Source organism: Eucyclogobius newberryi, unplaced genomic scaffold (assembly GCF_026437365.1).
Source record: "Eucyclogobius newberryi isolate DKJ021-1_F unplaced genomic scaffold, fEucNew1.0.hap1 SCAF_7, whole genome shotgun sequence".
Classification (NCBI taxonomy): domain Eukaryota; kingdom Metazoa; phylum Chordata; class Actinopteri; order Gobiiformes; family Gobiidae; genus Eucyclogobius; species Eucyclogobius newberryi.
Genome location: NW_027316389.1, coordinates 26,677,419 through 26,701,165, shown reverse-complemented (window position 1 = coordinate 26,701,165; position 23,747 = coordinate 26,677,419). Strand labels below are relative to the sequence as shown.

General features: G+C 40.2%; 1 protein-coding gene across 1 annotated transcript in view; it reads left to right on the top strand.

The window, feature by feature from the left end:
- plekha5 (pleckstrin homology domain containing, family A member 5) overlaps positions 1 to 23,747 on the top strand; it is a 97,641-nt gene that overhangs the window by 69,977 nt on the left and 3,917 nt on the right. The window contains exons 7-24 of the mRNA XM_072435968.1: positions 404 to 476; positions 3,445 to 3,545; positions 4,241 to 4,356; positions 7,126 to 7,635; positions 8,734 to 9,214; positions 9,814 to 9,897; positions 11,052 to 11,171; positions 12,834 to 12,887; positions 13,831 to 13,911; positions 16,827 to 16,889; positions 16,981 to 17,061; positions 17,758 to 17,907; positions 19,108 to 19,209; positions 19,807 to 19,965; positions 20,808 to 20,948; positions 21,256 to 21,367; positions 21,488 to 21,603; positions 22,870 to 23,085. Of these exons, the coding sequence (XP_072292069.1) occupies positions 404 to 476; positions 3,445 to 3,545; positions 4,241 to 4,356; positions 7,126 to 7,635; positions 8,734 to 9,214; positions 9,814 to 9,897; positions 11,052 to 11,171; positions 12,834 to 12,887; positions 13,831 to 13,911; positions 16,827 to 16,889; positions 16,981 to 17,061; positions 17,758 to 17,907; positions 19,108 to 19,209; positions 19,807 to 19,965; positions 20,808 to 20,948; positions 21,256 to 21,367; positions 21,488 to 21,603; positions 22,870 to 23,085 (2,760 nt within the window). The remainder of the gene's footprint in view (positions 1 to 403; positions 477 to 3,444; positions 3,546 to 4,240; positions 4,357 to 7,125; positions 7,636 to 8,733; positions 9,215 to 9,813; positions 9,898 to 11,051; positions 11,172 to 12,833; positions 12,888 to 13,830; positions 13,912 to 16,826; positions 16,890 to 16,980; positions 17,062 to 17,757; positions 17,908 to 19,107; positions 19,210 to 19,806; positions 19,966 to 20,807; positions 20,949 to 21,255; positions 21,368 to 21,487; positions 21,604 to 22,869; positions 23,086 to 23,747) is intronic.

The window sequence follows — 23,747 nt, the reverse complement described above, 5'->3', positions numbered from 1 at the left end:
GGTCCATATGCAAACTGCATTGGCTCAAGTAAATGTTCAGTTTTTCTCAAGATTTCTGTCTTCATTATTTTCTCTAAATGTAATTGCCACTGAGCTGAGGGCAACTGGCCTGAAGTCATTTACATTTTTAGGAGCACTGGATTTGGGAATGGGGACAACCACCGCCTCTTTCCAGATTTGTGGGACATGCTGCTCCTCTAAAGATCTGTTGAAGACCTCGTGAACAATTGGACTCAGTTGCCCAAGTTTCAAGCAAGTGGCCTCAGATATTATCCGGGCCCAGACTCTTTTTTTGCTTTTGTCCTCTTCAAAGCCTGTTCAACTTCTCTTAAAGATATAGTATGTATGTTATGAGTTTTGTATTGAAAGTGTGTCTAACCTTTTTTCTTGGTTGTATTTTCAGGACAGCACAGGGATGAAGCTGTGGAAGAAGAGGTGGTTCGTCCTGTCCGATCTCTGCCTCTTCTACTACAGAGGTAAGTCGCACATTGAGTATCATTCTGCTGTTTTGAACACGTTTAATGTGAGTGACTGACATTGTAACGCTGCAGTGCACACACACCAGTCCATTTGAAGCTTATAATTAGCCCTGGCCTCGTCCTTCCCCACAGCAGCGTATTGTTTAATGTGCACTTTTATAAGCTCTTGTTGACTGGGCTATTGACTGAGCGTTTCAGCATCTCTCACGCAGCAATAATGTGGTGTGGATCAAATATTGGTACAGCTGTGTCTAGAGGACATGGGAGAGAGTTTCAGCACTGTTTAACATTGTATAGCAAAGGTGACTGGAAAGTTACTGTGTACTTATACTCAAGTACAATTGAAACAATTTGTACTTCATCGTTTTGAGAAATTCTGTTGAAGATAGAGCTTAATCATTTGGGTTTAGATGTAGAGGCATATTATGTGACATATTTTGTGTTTGGATAAATACCAAGATATATTGTGATTGTGCCCTGATAGTAGGGATGAGCAATATTGACAAAAAAATGCTTTTAGTTTATCTCCCTGTCAATTTATCAATGAATCAGGAATATTCAAAGTTTTCAAATCAAACAATATAACTGTATTTGTTCCCAACTGGCAAGTCAAGCACACTGAGCAGTTAAATACACTATAAGAACAGCTCAAAGAATCCTGTGTCCTGTGTCAAGTAAGTTTGGGGTGAATTACAGCCCTCAGGACAAAAGATTAATAATAATCAAGTTTTGAATAGCTCCAAAACAACAAACTAATTGTATTGAAGAAATGTTGCAGCGGCAGTTGGAGTAGTGTTACCAAGTATTGTATATTCAACTTTGGTGTCATATGACGGTGACCTCCAGTGTTCACAACGACAATGAATTGAAAACCGAATTGTTGTCTATTAATGTGTTGTGGATGTTTCGTTGTGTTGTTTGTTAATTCAGTTCATTGTGTTGTGAACCTTGGGGGCCACCGTACCATATTAATATAAATGTTATGAGTGTGTTTACTTCTAACATGAATTTGAATAGTAACAATGTTAAATATTAGCATTATATTAGAGTATTTTGACTTCTTCACCGTCACCGTACAAGAGACAGATAGATATAGACGAAGATCCAGGCTGTATTCCTCAGCATCTCTCATGGGCACACACAGCGTTGCTTCCTGTCGATCCAGATGACATATTGAGTTATTTCTGGTGTCAGTGCCAGTCTTGTCCGTCTTTCTGCCCACTGCCTCTGAACGCCTCCGACAGCAGCAGACTCAAAGGCTTTTATGTGGATGGACATGTGGAGAATTCCTCTTCATCAGCTGAGATCGGGCCGGTTCGCAAACTGCCCTTCAAAAACATCAATAACACGCATAATAAAGCACATTTGGATGGCAAAGGTTTTACAGTTGAAAAATTTGCTTCAAATGATTCATTCAAAACTGTTTCTTAAAAATAGCAACAATTCTTTCTGTTTAATATCTTATTTTCACTAATCCTCCTTTTGTTCCACATTTGTTTTGCTCTTAGTGAGTGACACGCAGATATAACCAATCACAGTATATGTAAATAACACTGTATATCTCAATATTTTTTGGGCGTATTCCAATAATAATATTCCAAAAACATAGCAGAAATGTGTCAAAACATGTCCTTGGATGTGTTTGTTGAGTTAAGTATCAGAAAAATCAAATGGATTGAAAAATGTACCACAAAAGCGAAGAAATATTTCCAAAAGCACTTTTCTTCAATTTTTGCAGCATTTTTTCCAAGGTCATATTTTCAAAAAAACATTCACAGTAAGTAAATGTATTAATATATGACCATCAGCGAAATGCAGGTGGTCATAATGTCTTTCTTAATTCTTTGCAAAGGCACTGTTCCCTTTGTGTTTTGTTACCATATTACATCTTACATCACAGCTTTGCTCTGCAGAGAAGTGAAAAGTGCTTTGGAAAAGTCAATCCACACACGGGCCATCCGCAGTCAGCTGAATCTGATTTTGTTTGTTTCCACGCACTCGTTCTGAGCTCTCAAAACAAATTGAGAGGTTCAGCAACTCATTTGAATCCCCCCCGTGGAGACCGGTCTATTGTCAGCGTGGAGGCCAGTCTGCAAGCGTAATGAGGATTCGAGGAGCCCATCTGTACCTATCAATGCTTTTCATTTCTAGTAATCAGTCCTGGTACTCCCTGCTCACAGGACCACACTAAACTATTACACCTCATGTTTATCCCTGCTTTCTCTTTTTTATTTGGAGTATTTACGTTTGTCTTACCTTGTAGACCACATTAACTGTATCACAAGCAGATGTAGGTGACATTTTAGGTTTGCAATACATTTTGAAAGTTCATTTGTCAGGTGTTTTTCTAATTACTACTTTGTTTGGTGGGATAGTCACTGTGATAAATATGTATCATAGTTTTACACCAGTCAAGTGGAAGTTTGTGGGGGAAAATTGACTGGAAGTTGAGCCATATGCTAAAATGGAATCCCTCTACCATCAATAAACAACATTCCATCATTTATCATTTGTTTTTTTTGTTTATTTGACAGGGACAACGCCGTCAGGCATAGTTAAAAAGCTAAATTTGCAGCAACCTCACTCATTCACTTACAGACACCATTTTTTGACAGTTTAAACACTCACTTAACAAAAAAAAGCCGTTATCATTTGTCAAATCATAACTATTGTGTAATTTATATGGATTTGAGGCCTTGTTTACACTATGGTTGCTAGGTAACAGTGCTTGAATTACCTCTGTAACAAACATTTATTTATTTCCCCCTGTCCATTCAATGAAACCCTCAATGAAAGAGCATAGAAATCCAGTCTACATTTGGCTTGATTTATTGTTTGGGTACATTTGGGTAGAATATTACACATTTAGGTAGATATTCTTACACATGTTTCTAATAAGTTAGTCTTTGACAGTTTAAATACGCTTCTCTCTTGACTTTACAATCTCTTTTATGTGTCTCCACAGATGAAAAGGAAGAGGGCATCCTGGGCAGCATCCTCCTCCCGAGCTTTCATGTATCAATGCTGTCCGTGGACGATCACATCAACAGGAAGTACGCTTTTAAGGTGCGTGCACGTTTCCATCTGTCAAACTACAGTCACGATACGATTACAGACGTCTATTTGAACCTTGCATCCCTCAATAAAGACTTCAAAAGTGAATGAAACTAAAAGCGGGGTTTCCATACTGACGTAGAAAGCAAATGTTGGCGCTCTCAAATGCTCGGTATTTAGAATTACAATAGTCTCATGTGGAAGCTAATCTTCATATTTTACTACTGTTGAAAATGACTCAACATTTTCCCCATTTAAAACTGACGTCTAGGAGTCTGCACACAGTCCCTCCAACCACAGTGACCTCTTTTAAAACTTAGAAAGAGGCCATGCTGAGCGCAAAAGGAAAGTTGAACCGGGGTGACGATTACGGTGTTGTTTTTAAGCCAGACATGGTCAAAATGATCTGTTTTGTCGATGCGTTTCATGCTGGGTCAAACATAAGTTGTAAACAGGATTTCAAAGCACTAAATGATGTGTTTTTCTCTCCCCTCTGTGCAACAATGTGACGGGTTGTTCGCTGCGAGAGAACAGAGCTGCTATAGAACAATGTCTCTTTCACACAACAGTGTACTTCACGGTATGTACGGCAGTTGCACTGTCAATTGTTCGTCGTCAGAACTTCCAGAACACAAAAACAATACGATGTTATTCCCTGTCCTTTTGCAGGTTTTGCTTGTGGCTGACCCTGTCCCGTGTGAACGCAGGCGTTGCACCCGAACATGCGGACGTACTACTTTTGCACAGACACTGCCAAAGAGATGGAGTCGTGGATGAGAGTCATGACGGATGCAGCACTTGTGCATTCAGAACCAGTCAAAAGGTGAAGAAAAGCTACATAATTTTATTATTATTTTTACAAGTAACTTAACTCAAAATAAGTGGTAATGTGGAAATGTAAGGGTTTGATGTTTATTGTAAAAAAACAAGGCCAAAACTATCACAAAACACCATCACAGAAGAATGTATTGTGTCAAAAATGCTTAGCGATGAATAATGAGTAAAGTGGTGTGCAATATAAGAGTTGTAAGGTTGGACGTAGAGATACTGGACACAGCTGTTGGTCAGGCTTTTCATTTACAAACTGTGTTAAATCGATGTCTGTCATTTGGCATTGGGCCGGACTAATGCCCTCTTCTTACATCAAGAAGTAGCAGTAATTACACAGCACTGGAGAGCCCTAAATCCGCTAAAGGTTCAACTGTGTACCACTCCAGTCACACGCAAAAAAGTGTCTATTTTTGTCTTATTTCATATGTTGAGTTTTTTCAAATACATTTTAATAACATTGGGATTAATTGTTCATATCAGGTTGTGCAGGGAAACAAAGTGATTCAAGTGTTTTAACCAGATGAAGCTTTGAAAGTGCATTTTCTAGTGGATGGTCTGCCACCTCCTTGTTGTTTTGATTGAAATGTTCCATAATATGGCATTACACTTGCAGTTTGAAGTGTTGCAATTAACAAATGGTCAAGGCAGCAATTATTCAGGTGATGGAATGCCCTCAGCAGTTGTTTTAGGTAAAGATCTTGCTAATCCAGTTTAGTTTTGACCTACAAACAGGTTCTTAAGAGTATGGGATTCTTGTAATAGTTTAGCGGTTCAGATTACAGTGTGCATCGTGAACTACATCATGAGTCGAAAACATCAATTGCAAAAACACTTCAGAGAAATCACAATTCGATATTTTTGCGCTGCCAAAACATCAGAAAAGATACATAGTGCACCTTTAACTTGATTACTCCTTTGATATATATATAGATGTATTATGCTGGGGATAAATCTTACAATCATGACTAAAATCCTGCTCTTTTTGGTAATCTGAAGTCAGTAAAGCTGGTAAAGACATTAGTGCTCTCGTGTGGCTATTTAAAAGAATTCTAGTGGAAAGTTGGATGGCGTGCCGTTGTGTTGGCCTCTCACTGCTAACTCGGTGAACTGTGCTGTTGAGGAGAATGTGCTGAACTTTGAAGCTTTGACCTTCTGCGTTTCTGAGCTCAAGGTGCAGCGGTGTCTATTACCCCTGAGACCCCCCCTGCACAGAACTGTGAACAGGTCTTTAGGGGAGGCCAAAAGGAACAGCAAATACAGTACACCGCTGCCCCAGCTCAGCCCATTAGACTGTCCCAAGTCATTTAGTGAAGGATCTGAGTTTATATACTTGCTTTTTTCCATTTGCGCTTTAATTAGTCTATTGTTACAACTAACATTTCCTTCGACTGAAAAATGTATTACTTTGTAGTCACATTATTATAAAACACACATTCCAAAGGGAAATTTAATTGCACCTCACATAGCTCACCCTGACTGCTATTGAACTAAAACCTTTAGTAATTTATTTAGTTAATTATGGTGTTGAAATTTGTAGCTTCGGGTGATGAGGAACAAAAGGTGTTTCTTTGTGTACATTCACAGAGGATAGGCAATGTCAGTAATTTACTTGTTTTTACAGACTTTATTCTGGGAATGGCAGTCCTAATAATCACACTGATTTGTTTTTAAAATTAAGCAGCTCTGCTTGTGTACAAGTCTCTCCATGGCCTAGCACCAAAGTACATCTCGGACATGTTAGTGCCATATGAACCATCTCAGACTCTAAGGACCTCAGGGACCGGCCTCCTGCTGGTGCCAGAGTCAGGACAAAACATGGACCGGCCTCCTGCTGGTGCCAGAGTCAGGACAAAACATGGACCGGCCTCCTGCTGGTGCCAGAGTCAGGACAAAACATGGACCGGCCTCCTGCTGGTGCCAGAGTCAGGACAAAACATGGACCGGCCTCCTGCTGGTGCCAGAGTCAGGACTAAACATGGACCGGCCTCCTGCTGGTGCCAGAGTCAGGACAAAACATGGACCGGCCTCCTGCTGGTGCCAGAGTCAGGACTAAACATGGACCGGCCTCCTGCTGGTGCCAGAGTCAGGACTAAACATAGACTGGCCTCCTGCTGGTGCCAGAGTCAGGACTAAACATAGACCGGCCTCCTGCTGGTGCCAGAGTCAGGACTAAACATAGACTGGCCTCCTGCTGGTGCCAGAGTCAGGACTAAACATAGACTGGCCTCCTGCTGGTGCCAGAGTCAGGACTAAACATGGACTGGCCTCCTGCTGGTGCCAGAGTCAGGACTAAACATGGGGATTCTGCGTTTCATTCCTCTACCCTGACAATGTTCAAATATAAGCTAAAAACTGTTTTGTTTAGCTGTGCATATGACTGAAAGGATTCTCTTTGCTCTCTTCTCTTTTATGTCTTAACAGTTTTTCGTTTTGTGTGAAGCACTTGTGTACGAATTGTGCTCTACAAATAAACTTGCCTTGCCTTAAGTACCGGTGCTGGAGCTTCAAACATTGGGCACCAGCAGGAGGCCGGTCCATGTTGCAATTGCCGTTTGGAATGACCAACAAACATTCCTTTTGAAACAGTCATATTCTCTCACTTTTAAACACAGAAGGCCTTCATAATTATTACAATTTACCCAAGGTCCCTTGATAAAACTCCACTTTACTGACTAACAGACTTTATACTTTCTGCAATCTGGAGTCTATATTTTATGATTTACGTAATGTTTGAAACTTATCTTTTACTTCTGATTTACAGGTTGGACAGGCTAAAAGTTGAGCAATGTGGACCTCAGGAAATCAACCATGTAGCCAATCACAGGCCGGCACTGACACAACCAGAAATCCAAAACAACGAGCGCAATAGAGAAGCGGACCGGGAGCACGCCGCACCTGTCAGCCCCGTTTCAGCCGAGGAAGTGAGGAAGCAACGGGACGCGGAACGATACGGCTTTCAGCAGGACGGTGAGGAGCGTAACCGACCCCTCACCAAAATCAACAGTATCAAGCTACAGCCGAGCCAGGCGGCGGCGGTCACGGCTAACGTAGTGTCAAAGGGGACTCCCACAGAGACCGACGGCCAGCACAACGGGTCCCAGGTGAACGGAGGAGGGGAGGCGAGTCCGGACGAAGCACCCGGCGTCTCCACTCTGCGAAGCCCCGCCCACCCCGAGCCCGAGCGCAACCTGAGCCGGACCAGCTCCATGCAGCAGCTGGAGCAGTGGGTGCGCTCGCAGAGAGGACGCGGGCAGGACGATGACACCAGGAGGTCAGTGCAGGTTTTAGAATCCTGTTGTATGTGTTTTTAAAGTTCAATATATGAACGAGGCAACGTGAACTCGTAAACTCGTCAGGCAGTGAGTAATGTTAAGAAAAAAACTCAAAGGTTTGAAGGTAGCAGTGTGTAGCATCTATTGATTTAAAACAGGAATCACAGCTTAACTTGTCAGTCTGGAGCCCTGATATGCCTGGATCAGGGTTTTACATTTTGAAAATCACAATATCGTGCCACTCGGTGGTTGAGTGTATAGCACATGTGCGCTCCATGTGAGCAACCCGCAGCAGGAGTTTGATTCTGGCTCTCGACAGTTTGCACTATATACAATCCATACATACATCATCTTTTACAGACGATACACAACTTCTAAAGTTAATCCTTGGCTTGGAGTCTTTTTCTCCAGAGATGTATACAACTTATTTTTTGTTGACAAAGAGTGTTTACAGCGCATGTCAGCATATATACATGACATTTAAAATAACAAGAAGTAGATGCAGAACTTAATTAGTAGAGTTTGTTTGTCAGTGACAGTGCTCTGGTTCTCATTCCACTTGGCTGAACAGTACAGTAGTACAGTATCTGATCTTCTGTATTCTTTCTCTCTGCAGCATGTTTTTCTGCTGATTTGCTTTTCTCCGATCTTTAGCAGGGAATTGTTGTTAGTACATCTTTTACTTGACTTTACTATTGTGTGCACTTTAAGAGGTGTCTTCAATAATATATATTTAGAGTATTCACCTTATTCCAGAAGCCCGTCTGGACACCGCCATACGCCGCGTTTTCCTTCTTCTGGTTGTATTAGTTAACATAAGGCTGCTGACAGAGAAAATAAGTTCTACACAGACTGAAAACTTTTTCGGACCGCCCAGGGAATTTGTGCATTGTTGACTTGTTGGTCACATGAACGTTGAATAGTTTACACACATCTACTTTATTGCATATTCAATGGAACTATAGAATTCACCTTTTTTTTCTTCCAAATAATGTCAAAAGTCTGTATCTCTTACTCAATATCTCCTGCTATTCTGCTCTGCTGTTGTAATGAATTCAGCTAAATATTATACTAAATATGTCTTGTTCTCTCTGCAGTGTTACATCATACCAGACAATGCCAAGAAACATGCCAAGCCACCGCGTCCCATACATGCCTCAGTATGGAGACGGATATCGCAGCATGCCCCGGAACAGCATGGCCCAGCGGGACAGTATTTGCAGTATGTCGCCCTCTCTGTACGAGCAGGCCCTGGGTCCCGCCTCGGCCGACAAGCGCCGCTCCATGAGAGACGACACGCTGTGGCAGTTGTACGAATGGCAGCAGAGACAGGCCTATAGCAGACACTCAGGACTGTACAGTAACATGGCCAGTCCCAAGACCATGATTAACCTGTCGGACCACGCCCCGCCGAGCCACTCCATCCCCCCCTCGCCCTCGCACGGCTCCATCTCCATGTACGGGGGGTACTCGCCCATGAGGTCCTACAACATGAGCAGCGCGCATTCCGAGCTGTCATCTCCCGTCTACAGGAGGGACATGAGCATGGACAGAAGGCTCCGGCCGCAAGTCAACAAGGTCAGTCTTAGTGTGTTAGAAGTGGCAGATATATACTGAAAAATGTACAATATCGCACTTGCTCTGGAGATATGCAGAGTATATCGTCTATAAATAAAACTATTACATATACAAATAAAATAAATTCAATTTCTAGTGTAATCTGCAAAAACATGATAATAAAGTGACATTTCTGCACTCCATTCACATTCACAATATTTGAACCTCAACCAAGACATTTACTGGCACATTGTAGCACTTTCCTGATGTATTGCTAAGATATTGTCTGAATATTGTTATTGATACAAAAGTGTTGAAAAGTGTGCTCTGTCACTTTTCTGTTGGGGCCTTCACCAAACATATGGCAGACCCCCAACACAAAAGTTACATAAACTTAAAGCATCATTAATCTAGTTCTGCAAAAGTCGACTCTGTGGACTTTATGTGCTGGTCCCAAGCCCTGATAAATGTTGAGGGTAATGAAAGGAAACCATCTGACAAAGGATTTATTTTTACTGCTTTTCACATTTGGCGGCTTATAACAGAACCTCTTATTTTTAACAATTACACTCATGCCATAAAGCTAATTAGTATCAAATATCTGCTTTTGTGGCTTTCAGTACGCCTACCCGCCTGATAGGAGGTCAATGCCAGCGGGAATCCCAGTCCAAACCCTCACATCTCAATCTCTTCAAGGCAAAACAGTGAGTCAAACTTCCCTCACAAATTCCTAAGCGCTTACTGTATCTGTGTGTCTGTATTCTTCAAAACCACAATGTACTTTATCTTATTCAGCGGACGTATAATTTAGGCTTAAAAGGATGAAGAAGCCATGACCTAGCCTAAATAGAAGACAGATTTAGGCAAAACGAGGATGTATGTTCCAAGTAGGATTTAGGGAATGCGCACTTCAGGAGCTCTTGGCACAGGCCTCGCTTCAGTCGAGACGTTAAAACCCCGTCACTCACCACTCGCTAAGCCAGATCAGGAATTTATGTGTTGTAGGGATTTAGCATTGTCCAAATGGAACAGGTTGAAATCTTAAACATATTATATTATTACAGCTGCAGATGTATTAAAGATTATTGTTCACTAGAAGTATTTTCAAGTGGAGTAATGGAGAAAAAAGTCTAGACATTTTATATTTTAGTGGATTTACAGTAGATGTGGTTTAAAGGGGCCTGCAACAAATCGCACAATTGTCAAAAACGCCAACAGCAAGGAATTATGTTTGGAATTCATAACTGGATTTGTATCTTTTTATACAAATCTAGTTTGAGTTTATACTTTGGCAATGACATGAGATTAGGGTTGTCAAAATAATCAATACCAAAACCTAAATTGGTAAAAGTAATTTCAAAGTGCTTTACAAAACAACAAAAAAATCTAAGGAAAAAAAAACAAAAAAAGAAATAATCATACATTTAAAGGAGAAAAGTGCAGATAGAATGAATTCAGTCATAAGCAAAACTAAACTGTTTTGATCCTGAATATAAGAGTGAAAAAAGCTATACAAAAGAAACTACTTTTATTTTGTGTTTACAATTATATTTTACCATCCCATGTATTAAAATTAAGATTGAAATGTTTGTTACCACTGATTACGCCAATCACAAATCATTATTATGCTCAGTGCTTTTTCTTGCATAATTATCGACATCTTTTAAGCCTTACTAAATGTGTTTTTTCTTTTTATTGTTCTAACACCTGAATAATCTTCTCACCCTGTGCTGCACGTTCACTACTGTAACTGTTCCTCTAACGAGCCGACCTCTAACCTCCTGACCTCTTCTAACCTCTTAACCTTGTGTGTCCTCTGCTTCCTCGCCACTACACTCGCTCCCTCCGAACCCCACAGCCCGAGGAACTGACTTTGCTGCTGATAAAGTTGCGTCGGCAGCAGGCAGAGCTTAACAGTATCCGGGAGCACACTCTAGCACAACTAATGCAGCTAAACGCGGACGGAGAAAACCCAAAGGTCAGGCCCCGAGAGAGGGCTGCGGGGCTGTGAGTTAGCATGCCGTGTGTGTGTGGTGGAGTATTCAACCATCGCCATTTTGAGTCATTACCAAGAAGAACATGGTTTATATTTTCTGTTATTTGTTCCTTTTTTGGTTCATTTCTGTTTATTATGTTCGTTTTTGTTTTTTTTAACTATAAATTGATGTTAAATGTGCACAAAGTTTTCTGGTGGAGGGTCCGTCACCTGCTTGCCTCTCGAAATTGCTGTTGCTTTGGAATCGGAATGCTCCACAGTCTGGTATAAACATGAATCCAAATCCACTTTATTTACTGAAAATAGCACATTTAATTAACAAAAAAAAAACGGGTTCCAAAGTGCTGCACAAAACAACAACAAAACAATAAAAAGTGTAACAATTTCATCTTCCTAGTCCCAAAGCAATATACCATATTTTCTGGACTAAAAGTCGCACCGGAGAATAAGTCGCACCAGCCAAAAAATCCATAATAGAAAAGAAAAAAACATATATAAGTTGCACTGGAGTATGAAATGCGGTTGCAAGTGTGAAAATAACAAATAATATCACATATAAGTCGCTCCAGAGTATAAGTATAGAAGTATAAATAAGTGTAAGTCGCACCCTGGCCAAAACTATGAAAACTTATAGTCCGGAAAATATGGTATTAATGATGATAAAACAAAGCGAAGCAAAACCATGAAACCATCTAAAATAGCAATAAATAAGTTAAATTAACCAAAAAAAAAAAAAACTTATTAGATACTATTTGGTTTGGTGGAGTTGTCGTCTTGTTTCTGTGGGGACTGCCGAATTTAATGCCATTTTGTGGAGCATTCAGACAAAGCAATGGTATTTCCATGGAGACCCTTTCGGACCCTTCTCAACAAAACGTGTTTAGTGCCCTTTCAAATTGATGAAGTTCGAGATTCGAGACATTCATTGTAAAAAAAATATATATATATGAAAGTAGGCATGTATTTACCATGGCAACTGCAGAAGAAAAACCCTAACCCAAAATAGAAAAATAAATGAAAATCTCGAAATCAATAATAGCCATCTCAGTGTTTCAGGGTTTTGGCGTTTGTTTCACTGCAGTGCCATTTCACTTAACCGATTTTGTCATGTGACGTTTCATTTGTTCATTTGTTGTACATTCAGAGGCTGCGTGTGTGTCCTATAAATCTGAGCAGCCCATCTCAAACTTGACCCATTTTCTTCACCTTGAGAGATCCTGCGTTCTTCTTTTTCTTCCAGGCGTAAAATATGCCATGCTCCTGAATGGGTTGTACGTGTGCGTGACGTCCGTGTGCGTGTGTGTGTGTGTGTGTGTGTGTGGGCAGATGTTTATCACAGTGTGGGGACGGAAATCTGTACACACTCAATTCATCGACTCTTATCATTAGATCAACAACATTATTAGAAGTTTAGAAATGGGGTCTATTGGTTACGATTAGGGTTAAGTTTAAGGTTAGGTTAAGTGTTAGCATCAGTCTCAGGGAAATGAATGTAAGTCAGTGTTTTTAATGTGTACGGGTGAGTGTGTGTTTGTGTGTGTGTACGAGTGTGTGTTTGTGTGTGTGGGAGGGAGAGATGTGTTGGTCTACGTTGTCTCATTCTTCTGTTGCCTCTTCTCTTCTCTTTTCTGCTGCCGATGGTAGAATGACATTCTTTCCCATCACCTTCATAGGAACCTCATGTATTTGGACAATCAGGTGGGGTAATGCATGGTTACATGACTCCTTTACTCTTGTTAGAAACAGGGGCTTGTTAAATAGCTTAAGGTGTCTTCAAAAGGCAATAGAACGACAATCATATTGCATTGATGATTACTAGCATGTTATTGATGCTGAGCGACTTTACAACAGCTGCTACGGGCCCTTTCATTCATGAGCTTATGGCTATGCTAATTGCTAAACTAATATGGCTCAATAGTGTACTTTTGAAAATGAATATTGTGGAAAAGTTGATTTTAAATGTCGTATTTGTGGAGGGTGGGGCTTATATGTAAAAAAAAAAAAAACGTATAAAGTCAAGTATTTATGTATTGAAACATGTACCAGGTATATCAGTTATGTTAGATCTACTAAAAGTCCTATGAAATTAATAATACATGTTAGGGGTGTATCTTCAGTCGATTAATCGGTCGACAGCATCTTGGTCGACCAAAATGTATTAGCCAAGTCATTATTTTATAGGGATTGTAAAGGATTTTTATGGGCCACAGTAGAAAATTATTTATTCTGCCTTTTTACATACACATGTGCAATGTACTACTTGTTATGAGTTTACTTTGGGTCAAATATATGGTCGAATCATAAGAGATGATTTTAATACCTTTGGCTAATTCCACGCATCTTTTTCGTCGACCAAGAATTTATTTAGTCAATTACAGCCCTAATAAATGTGTTTTACATTGAAATAAACTCAATTAAACCTCATTTACTGAACTTTTCCACAGTATGCTCCAGGCTTAGTAAATGACCAGTGCTACCTGTACCAGTAAGCTATAATGCTACTGTATAACTTTATAACCATTTGACTTTATGAAGGATTTCTTGAGCAGTTTGTATGTCAGTAACCAGGCTGGAGCTGGGTATTGTGCTTGAAGACATTGCTCTAAACTTGCTGCTTGCTCCTCTCCACACTGGACCGTAGATGAAGGAAAATGGCCCTTTAATCACCATGACACACTCTTTGATTGAGAACTCTGCCTCAAGGCCTCAACTGTACAAACAAGTAAGCAGGCCCAACTGACGCCTGTGCTCCTCATCCTCACCAGTGTCACTTCTTTTTGGTCGTTTTTTTGTACCGCTTCTCCTTCAGTGTCCAAGTCGTCATGGCATCTCGGGGTCCCCCCTCTCCATCCATTGCTTTTTAATGTCCCCTTTAATTGTTGAAAGTCATGCCAGTGTTGAGCATGACTTGTTGACCTTTGAAGATGTTGGTAATGTGTTTGCCTCACTTCCCCTGGTTTGTGTGCAGGGACGTGATAAGCTTTTCTTTCCATAAATATTCAAAGTTTTTAAAATGTGGCCCAGCTTTGGGACTGAATCTTGGCATATTTCTCTTGTTTAGTCTATGGGCTTCTTTGTTAAGGTCAGTGAGTTTTTATCATCTGTACAAGTCAGTTTTCCGCTCCAAGACACCTGGACTTGGCAGGTGGAGACAGTTGTGGACAATGATTGTTCCAATGCAACGAAGTATTCAGATTATGTAGAGATTCCTATTACCTTGAATATCCAGGATATTCATTTTATTTCTAAGGTAAATTATTCAAAAAAAACAAACATGTTTAAGGGTTAGTTGTTTAACTTTCTGCTGTAAATAAACTAAAGCTAGATTTGACGTAAGTACTCAAAAGCGTCATAATCCGTCACTGACTAGTAACAAGTCGTGTAAATACTTATGCACATCATTACAAGTGTAGAAAAGAATACAATAAATACAAAAAGACTCCAGAAGAAAAGTCTGATTACGGTAGGTTAATTATGTCTTTTTATAAGTTTCGAATTTTGTTATAGTCAGACCTGTATTTTAGTGAGACAGTGACACTTCTGTGGAAAGAGTGCAGCCAAAACATGTCAAGGTCTGACACTAAAATACACATCTGACTATATGAAATCCTAAACTTAAAACAAAAGTTAGTTTACCTATGTTAATTCCAGTGTAATTTTGGTCTGAAAAGATTTAGAGATGTGCGATACATTGGTAAATTAAACTGACTTCTGTGTGAGTGTTCTTATATTCCTTAACTCCTTCATTGCCGTAAAGATTCCCCGGGGTCGTCCCTCACATCACTCTGCCACTTTTGTGACCATCTTTAGAGGTGTAAAAGTGTCGCTCCCCCTTCACCTCTCCATTGGCATTCAGCAAAGCACCAGCTGCACTGCCTCCTGAGTCGTGTTTGGGCTGCCGTGGTGTGTGCTCCCTGTAGTCCTGCTCCTCACGCTGTACACGCCGCTCCGGGACTCCTGATGTTCTGCATGTTCATTAATGTTGAATGCCACATGGTCCTCTGGGTGCTCCTGCTTTCACTGCGTGGATCTCATCTGGAGATTTGACTGAATGGATGAGGGTGTGAGTGGGCTGTACAGTACAAACCATGGCAAAATAACATTGTGGACTGTTACTGTTACAATAGGTACATTGACTATGATGCTTTTAATTGATTAATCACAACTCATCAATTACTGAACTAATTGGCAAAAATAACACATTTGGAAGTGCAATATAGTGTTACAGAAAAGTAAGTCTTTTTCCAAGTGAACCACATATAAAAAGTCTGTATGTTACATGTTAGTTATTTGGCCATTTATACATACATAAGAACATTTATGCTATATTTATAAGAAAAGTTATAAGTTATAAATATTGAACATTAAAAAATATGGTTAATTTGTCATTTTTTTAACGATAAGTCAACTCGAGAGGCGGAGCTGAGTTGAAAAACATCTTTTGTCTCTCTTAAAGATGTCATGAAGCTTACTCTCTATAAAATCATCACTGGTATTTTGCTATCTAATGACTTATCGATTAATATAAAAAAAAATATGAATAAATGCCAGATAAATGATTACCACAGAAAAAGTGTTGCAGCCCTAGTGTTGGACTTGTGAATATCTTTAGAAAAATGTGTTTTACAGTATCTTCAGCCTCCTCACGGTATCACACAATTTAACTTATGGTTGGATTAGATACTATGATTATACTTTTGTCCGTTTTAAACTTTTTAAAAACCCTTATAAACCCAACCCTTAGAAACCCAGAGTTGTGTCAGAAATAGCTTATTATTTATCAACTATTACGTATTTGTATTTGAATGTGCAAGAACATCCTGCAATAACCACATCACGTACAAACTCCTGTCAAAAACAAATAATCACGTGCGCTGACTGAGATCCAGCTGACATTATTTTTACACGCCTTTCTCTGTACATTAACGTGTTGTGACAGACTGACAGTGAAGAATGACTGTGGGTTATGAAACTCCATGTGCCAGACGCTGCACAGAAGACGCCTATTTAGACACAATATTTTCCTTTCAGCCGCTTTGCAAATCTGACTGAAGGTGGAAAGCAATGTGTGAAAGCCCTGTTGTCCTAAGTGTAATGTAAAGGTGCACTGTGTAACTTTTTGGTGCAGGGTTCGCTACCTGTTTGTCTCCATGGCGATGTTCTGTCGCTTTGCCTTGAATCTTACACAGTTTGGCTTTAAATATATCTATGAGACAAGTAGTGCTGTGGCGAGGCGAGCCAAGTTCACTGAAAAAAAAATATGTTTTTCAAGGTTTTTTTGAGCAGTAACGATAGCTGTAATTAAATAAATCATTGCAACAGTCAGTTTTTAAAAAATCACAAACTAGAAAGTTGCTTCAGCGATACTGTGTAACATAAAACAATACATAAAATATAAACTATGACAAAATAAGTGTAAAATAGTATCTGAAATATATAATATGGATAGAACAACATGGCAAAACTAGCTAAATAGATACATTTAAAGCCAGACTGGAACATTACGGCAAAGTGATACCATTTCAAGGAGACAAGCAGGTAGCAGCACCCCCCCTCCAGAAAAGAATACACCTTTAAATGTGCATGTTCGTATTTTGTGTGTTGTCCCGATTGACCGTTGTGTGTCCCGCTCCACAGTTGAGTCCGGATGACTACAGGGAACAGGTTTACGCTGCAGCGCCACAAGAGCAGGACATTGACGTAAGCTCGCGGCACACACAGAGTCAGATTTGAACCCCCGACATGTTTCCGCAAAGTGGACAATGACAATTGGTCCGTTTCCTTTCCGCAGGCCAGGCTGAGCAGACTGTGCGAGCAGGACAAAGTGGTGAAGACGCAGGAGGGCAAAATGCAGCAGCTGTTCAGAGAGAAGGTGACTAAACAGAGCACATCTGTCACGACCGCCTCCAACATCAAAGGCTCGGACACCATGATAAATAAGCTACAATGGCACTGTGTTTAGTCAAGCGCTGCACAGACTTTGCTCTGCTTTGGGCTTTGTGTACGCGTTTGCATTTTAGTTAAATAGGATGACACATTTTATTCACCTCCACGAGTGCAATTGTAATGTTGATTGTTGTAGATTTATTTATTTCATTGTGTTATTACTTTGTTATGTATATGCACACTTATATACATGTGTTAATACTGCTAAAAGAGCTCACATTAGGAATTAGTTTTCAATGTATTTTTGTGAACACGTTTGCAAATGTTGTGCACAAAAATCAAGCACGGGCTTCATAGTGATGAAAATGTAGCACTGTTGCCATTGCAATTAATAATTAAAAATAAATGATCTCATTTGAATGGTCAAATGTCCTCAAAGTGTTGTGATCAACTGGAAGCTGTGCAATAGAAAATGCATTTCAAAGGAACTTTTAAGTGCTATACAAAAAGTTTTTTCTTTATTTTTTGCTTATCCTTGCATTCATTCAAACAGAAGAGGCCTTGAACTCTCCTCCCTGCATTAGCGTAGTCCTTTGGCTAAAGTTAGCAGCACTCGAAGGTCGCAGTGATAAATGGCTCTGTATAGCTGTATGTGTATTTGATATGTTATATGCTCCTATAGCACACCCTGGAGACGGCGCTGCTGTCGGCCAGTCAGGAGATCGAGATGGGCTCGGATAACCCAGGAGCTCTGCAGAGTGTCATCCAGCAGAGAGACTTACTGCAGAGCGGCCTGCTCAGCACCTGCCGAGAGCTGTCCCGAGTCGGAGCAGTCAGTAACACTACATCATCTCTCTCACCATTCATCTACTACAGGAACTCCACTAAGTTCTACATGCCATACTATATCTCTAATGCCATACTATATATCTAAAGCCATACTAAAGCCATACTATATCTCTAAAGCCATACTATATATCTAAAGCCATACTAAAGCCATACTATATCTCTAAAGCCATACTATTTATCTAAAGCCATACTAAAGCCATACTATATCTCTAAAGCCATACTATATATCTAAAGCCATACTATATATCTAAAGCCATACTAAAGCCATACTATATATCTAAAGCCATACTATATCTCTAAAGCCTGAAGCAGGAGTGAACCAGACAACTAGAGATGTCACTATGTCAGATGTTTGTGTTGTGATTGTCATGCGATTGTTTAGCAAAATAAACGGTAATTCTGTCAACTGGACAAACGTTTTATGGAATCTATCCAGACAACTGAGCGTCCACAGATACCAATTGTTTAATTATTCATAATCATTGATAACCAAACATGACATCCTTCTGTCCCACTGTGTAATAGATCACTACTTTCTGAATGATAAAGTTAAGTTATTGTGACATGAAGAACTAAATCAGGACTAAAACGGGTCTAAACATGAGGCTAAAATAAACCCCAAAATATGAAAGGCCAAAAATACACCAGGATTAAACCAAGGAATTTATTTCAAAACCAGACTAAACCAAGACTGACCTGGTGCAAATCAAGAGGGATGAATACAAATGAAACCAGAACCACACCAAGAAGGGGCTAGAGTAAAGATTGTATTCCCTAGTACAGATATATATAAAAGCAACTCTTGAGGTCAAAATAAGACAGTCGTGTGCTGTCTGCATCTAATTATTTGACAGTTTTTATCACCCGGGAGCCAGGAATTAATGCTGGTGCACTGTTAGCATGCTAGTTGTTGTTTATATTGTGGGCAAAACTCCGCTCTGGCCTCTGAAAGTTGTGAAACTCTGGAAACCGCAAACTGTTTGAAAGCAACTAGTTCTGATTTTTATGTTTTCTAATTAAATAAATGATCTATAACCCAAACCAAATCAGCGTTAACGAGAACTCAAACTGTCTGAAAAAGAAACTATGACAGATCTGCAAGTCGTTTTTAACACACATACATTTTGCCTCTCAGAAGTATTCCTTATGATCGTGATTCACAAGTCTACCTTTCTGACACCAGGAGTTGGAGAGTTCATGTAAAGAATACGACAGACTGGAAGGAGAGGTGGTTCAGGCTAAGAGCAGTCTGCTGGAGCAACTAGAGGCGCTGGGGAGCCCTCAGGTACCATAACTCTCTTTGTACCTAGCTATCTTTATTATTTCCATTTATTCTTGGAAAACTGAAAAACACCTGAAAATATGCAATAGGAAGACAGTCATCAACACTCGAGAGGGAAATGTGTCAGGGAAAGTAGTTTTTGTGAGCTGCCTCAAATGCACTGTGCAGAGGCGTAACCGAGAATTCAAAGAAACCTTTTGAGATTAACGTCACAGGAGTTATGGCGCAGGTCTTCTTAATTAACTTTTGTTATCTGTGTCCTTCATAATGGAAAAAAATGTGCGGAGGTGGAGTGTAGAGTCTGTTCAAGTCTGTGTCAGTCCACAGAAAGTAGCATTAGAGTAAAGAAAATAAAGCCTAATTCAAGCATATAAAATAGGCTTTATTTTTCCAAGTTCAAAGTGAATCATGTTTGAATCATCTTTAACCTATTTTATTTAATATCTATTCTAGTGTAATGTATGTTCAAGACAGTGTGTTGTTTTTTGTTGCTCTTGTTTATTGTGTTGTTTTCATACCCACATCGCATTATTCATCGTGTACGTTCACATATTGAGGTAACTTTATTTATGGATACGAGTATTTGGTGTATTTATTCAGATGGAGCCACCCAGTCAGCAGCATGTGCACATTCAGAAGGAGCTGTGGAGGATTCAAGATGTGATAGAGGCTCTCAACAAACAAAAGGCTCAGAGAGACGCAACTGACAGCACGAGCGTCCACGGAGCCAAGAACAACTTCAGCAAGCACAAAAACGAGGTGGGTTATCGGTAAATATGGACGAGACACAGGTGGGTTTTTGTTGGGAAACAGAAGTTGCAGCCACCAAGTTGGAATCGTCTGAAACAGGAAATAACTTTAATGCACAGAAGAAACTTAACTTCGAAGATGGAGGAGGGAGCCATCAGTACTGAACAGAAACAGAACACATTATTATTATTATTATTAAACCTGTTCATATTTTGTGACAAGTGATTAACTACTGGGAAAGATACGTGCTTTTGAGACTTAGTTAAGAATACTTTTGAATACTATTGTAGAATCGTGTTGTTGTTGTTGTTTTTTTCATGTCCAAACTTAATTCAACCTGAAGCACCCAACTTTTCTTTCTGTACATTGTCAAAGCAGAACTTTGAGACAAAAGTCTAATTGGGAAACATTTATAGATTGCAAACTTGTAAGAAAGAGCCTTGTACACCACTGTACTGTATGACACTTTGGGATGAGCACTGATTGGCTGTGCAAGCGTGGTCCACTCGGTTTTACTTCCCTGTTTGAAAAATGTGTTCTAAAGCTGTGCTAGAGGACATGTGATGCACCAAAGAGTTTGTTGGCTTTAAAAGTCTTTGCAATGTTATTACCGGTACACACGCAAACACACTTTCTGGACTATCTGACTAAAAAGGGACCTACGTGAAGTTGAGTTGTGTCTGACTCTTGCCTGGATATGTCAGTGTCTGTGTCGCGGCGTGTGGAGTTGTGGGGCTAATCAGATGATTTGCTGGGATTGCGGCACAGAGCTACTTTGTACCAGATGGTGGCCCCTAGCGTTTGGCACAATGTGTCACCATCTTCCCTGTCATCCCCTGTGTAATCCCCAGGAGGAGGAGGACTCGGTGCCCCCCCGGCCGCCCCTCCCTCAGTCCTACGAGCCCAACCCCTCCACCCCCGTGCCCTCCACGCGCCCCTCACTGCCGCGGCCTGAGGACAGGAAGGCCACGCACAGGAATGGCACGCACACTGTAAGCCCCTCATGGTTGACCCCGCTCCCTCAGCTGTCATCACAACCCACCAGCCCCTCGTTAATGCTTTCCCTTTTACATTTCCCTTTGAATTGTCCCTTTTAAAACCATTTTTATGATCGAAGCAATTCTTTTCCATATTTTTTTGACCGTGTGACCGGTTTTGATTCTTTTTTTTCTGATGCTCGTTCCCATATTGTACAAGTTATTCATGTTTTGGTTTTAAAATCATCTGCCTTTTACGCTTTATTAATTTGGATTACATTTTTCCCGGTATAGTAAGTCTGATTATGACATGTATTGACAGGGCACGGATTACAGACTGTACAAAAGTGAACCTGAACTCACCACAGTGACTGAAGTGGACGAGAGCAACGGAGAAGACAGATCTGAACACGCATCTGACCACGCCAACAAAGGTGCCTCAATGCCACTTATGCCCCCAGTGTTTCACTCACTGCTTTTATTGGCTGAGTCGTTGTTGTTTTTTTAATACTGTGTTATTGCTTATTCTAAACTAAATATTATGCTTCCTTCAGGAATGTCTTACCCAGTGGGCATAGTCCCTCCCAGAACCAAATCTCCAGTGCCTGACTCTTCCTCCATCGCCTCATATGTAACATTAAGGAAAGGAAAGAGGCCCGACCCAAGAGCAGTGAGTTTTTACATTGTGTTTTAATATCATACTATCATGTGTTTTGGGAATGCCCTATTATTCATAAGAGAGATTACTGAGGCACTGCAGACTGTCTCCAACACCAACAATATATTTAACTTTAAAACAGTGTATCTCGGCTGTAAAACTCCAACAATGGAAGAATTAATGGATAACTGTGCAATAGACCTTTGGCAGCAGAAAAAAAGAAGTAACTGAAAGAGCCGACTGTAAAGGACTGGACTGAAATAACATTGGATATTTACTAAACGGAAAAGCACATTTCTGCAGTGAATTTGCCAGACACTGGGACAAAAAGGGACATAACACTTTCTTCTGTCTTTTCACTCAAATTTGTCTTGTTCTGTCAGATTATGAGTCTTGATACCTGATGTCATGTCTGATGCATTTAATGTCACCCTTGTTTTATTTAAAAACTTGCATAGAACAGATCCTCTCGTCACATGCTCAGGGAGTGACTCGCAGTCTCAAACCAAGGCTATAATAAAATTGCTATGGTTGGTTTCCATTTTCCAGTACTATCAACTGTGCCCATGTCATTAGTGAACCACAGGGCATGCCTCTTTTAAGCCTGTCTATATTTAGTGAAATTACTTCAAAACAGTATATAAATAAGTTGTAAAAATCAGCTGGACACTCCTCGATGGCTGCGGTCTACTAAAATAGTCTTGGTTTAAAAATATAGTCAGTAAGGGGCCCCTAGAGGTCAGATAGAGCTTTGGCCTGTCAAACTGTACGTCAAGTCTTACCGTTTTTACAAAGAAATGACAATAATTCTTGGATGAGAGTTGAAGCATGGTTCACTCAAAAACCTAGTCCAGATGCAGATTTAAGATTTAAGATTTAGGACTCAGACAAATTGTATTGATTCGCAAGGTAAAGTACTTATACACAGTAGCTCACACACTGCAGTATATTATCCAAATAAAAAAAAATAATAATAATTGCAAAAATAGCTAGTTTTCTCAAATAAGGTTAAACAAAAAATGTGTATATACAAGTAGAACATAATTTAAAATAAATAAATATATATCTAAATATACCAAGATATGTACAAGGTTTGAGACATAATTAGATACAGTGCAGAAAGGTTTAGGATTAGGTTATCTCAGACATAAGGGTGAAACTTTGTGTTGCCTTGGAGCAAAGTGTGTAGCAATGAATTTAATAAATATAGAATCCTCTTGGCTGTTGGTCATATTGTGCTATGATTTTGTAGTATGAAGGCTCTTCTTTATCCAACAGGAGCGCCCTCGCAGTGCAGTGGAGCAGCAGCTGAGTGCAGGGGACAGCGGGCGGCCCAGGATGAGTGTGGAGGAGCAGCTGGAGAGGATCCGCCGTCACCAGCAGGCGTCGCTCCGGGACAAAAAGAAAAGCAACAGTGTTCGGGGCGGCAGCCTGGAGAGCACGCCTACACGCAGCCAGTCCTTTACGAAAGAGAATCATTTCCGCAGCGCGCAGGTAGTGAACCACTGCCCTAGTTTTATACATAGATGCTGGAGCGATAGAGTGGAAGTGCTGTGAACAAGCAGAGCGTATTAGTCATTGTCATATTCATTATTCTGCTTATGCTTGCAGATAGGGGCAGGAAACCTGTTTTGTTTTGTTTGGATTTAACAGGATTTTCATTAGCTGGGCCTCATCATATTACACTGTACACTGCAGATGATTTCCTCGCCGTTTTGAAGTGAGGCATACAGATATCGCCTAGAGACACATTAACACTGATTGTGGAAGCTCTGCAGAACCTAAAAACTGGAAGAAGAACTTATAACAATTACTTAAAGTTACAACCCCTGCATGATTTTATAGTAATACAAATTTAAAACCATACCTCGGAACCTTCTTTATGTTGTTGTTGTTGTTGTTGTTGTTGTTGTTGTTGTTGTTGTTGTTGTTGTTGTTATGGCAGTTGGTATCCAAGTCTTACATTACCGCCAGACTTTATTCTTATGGAGATAGATCGGTTTCATGCCCTACTGTGGAATATTAGAGCCAAAGGAGCAACATTTCCATGGAAACAAGCAGGAGGAGGTTCCACCAGGCCAAATACGATGACACTTGTTTTTATTTTCTTTAGTGTCATAAAAACATCAACAAAAAACATGCATGTAAAAGTTACA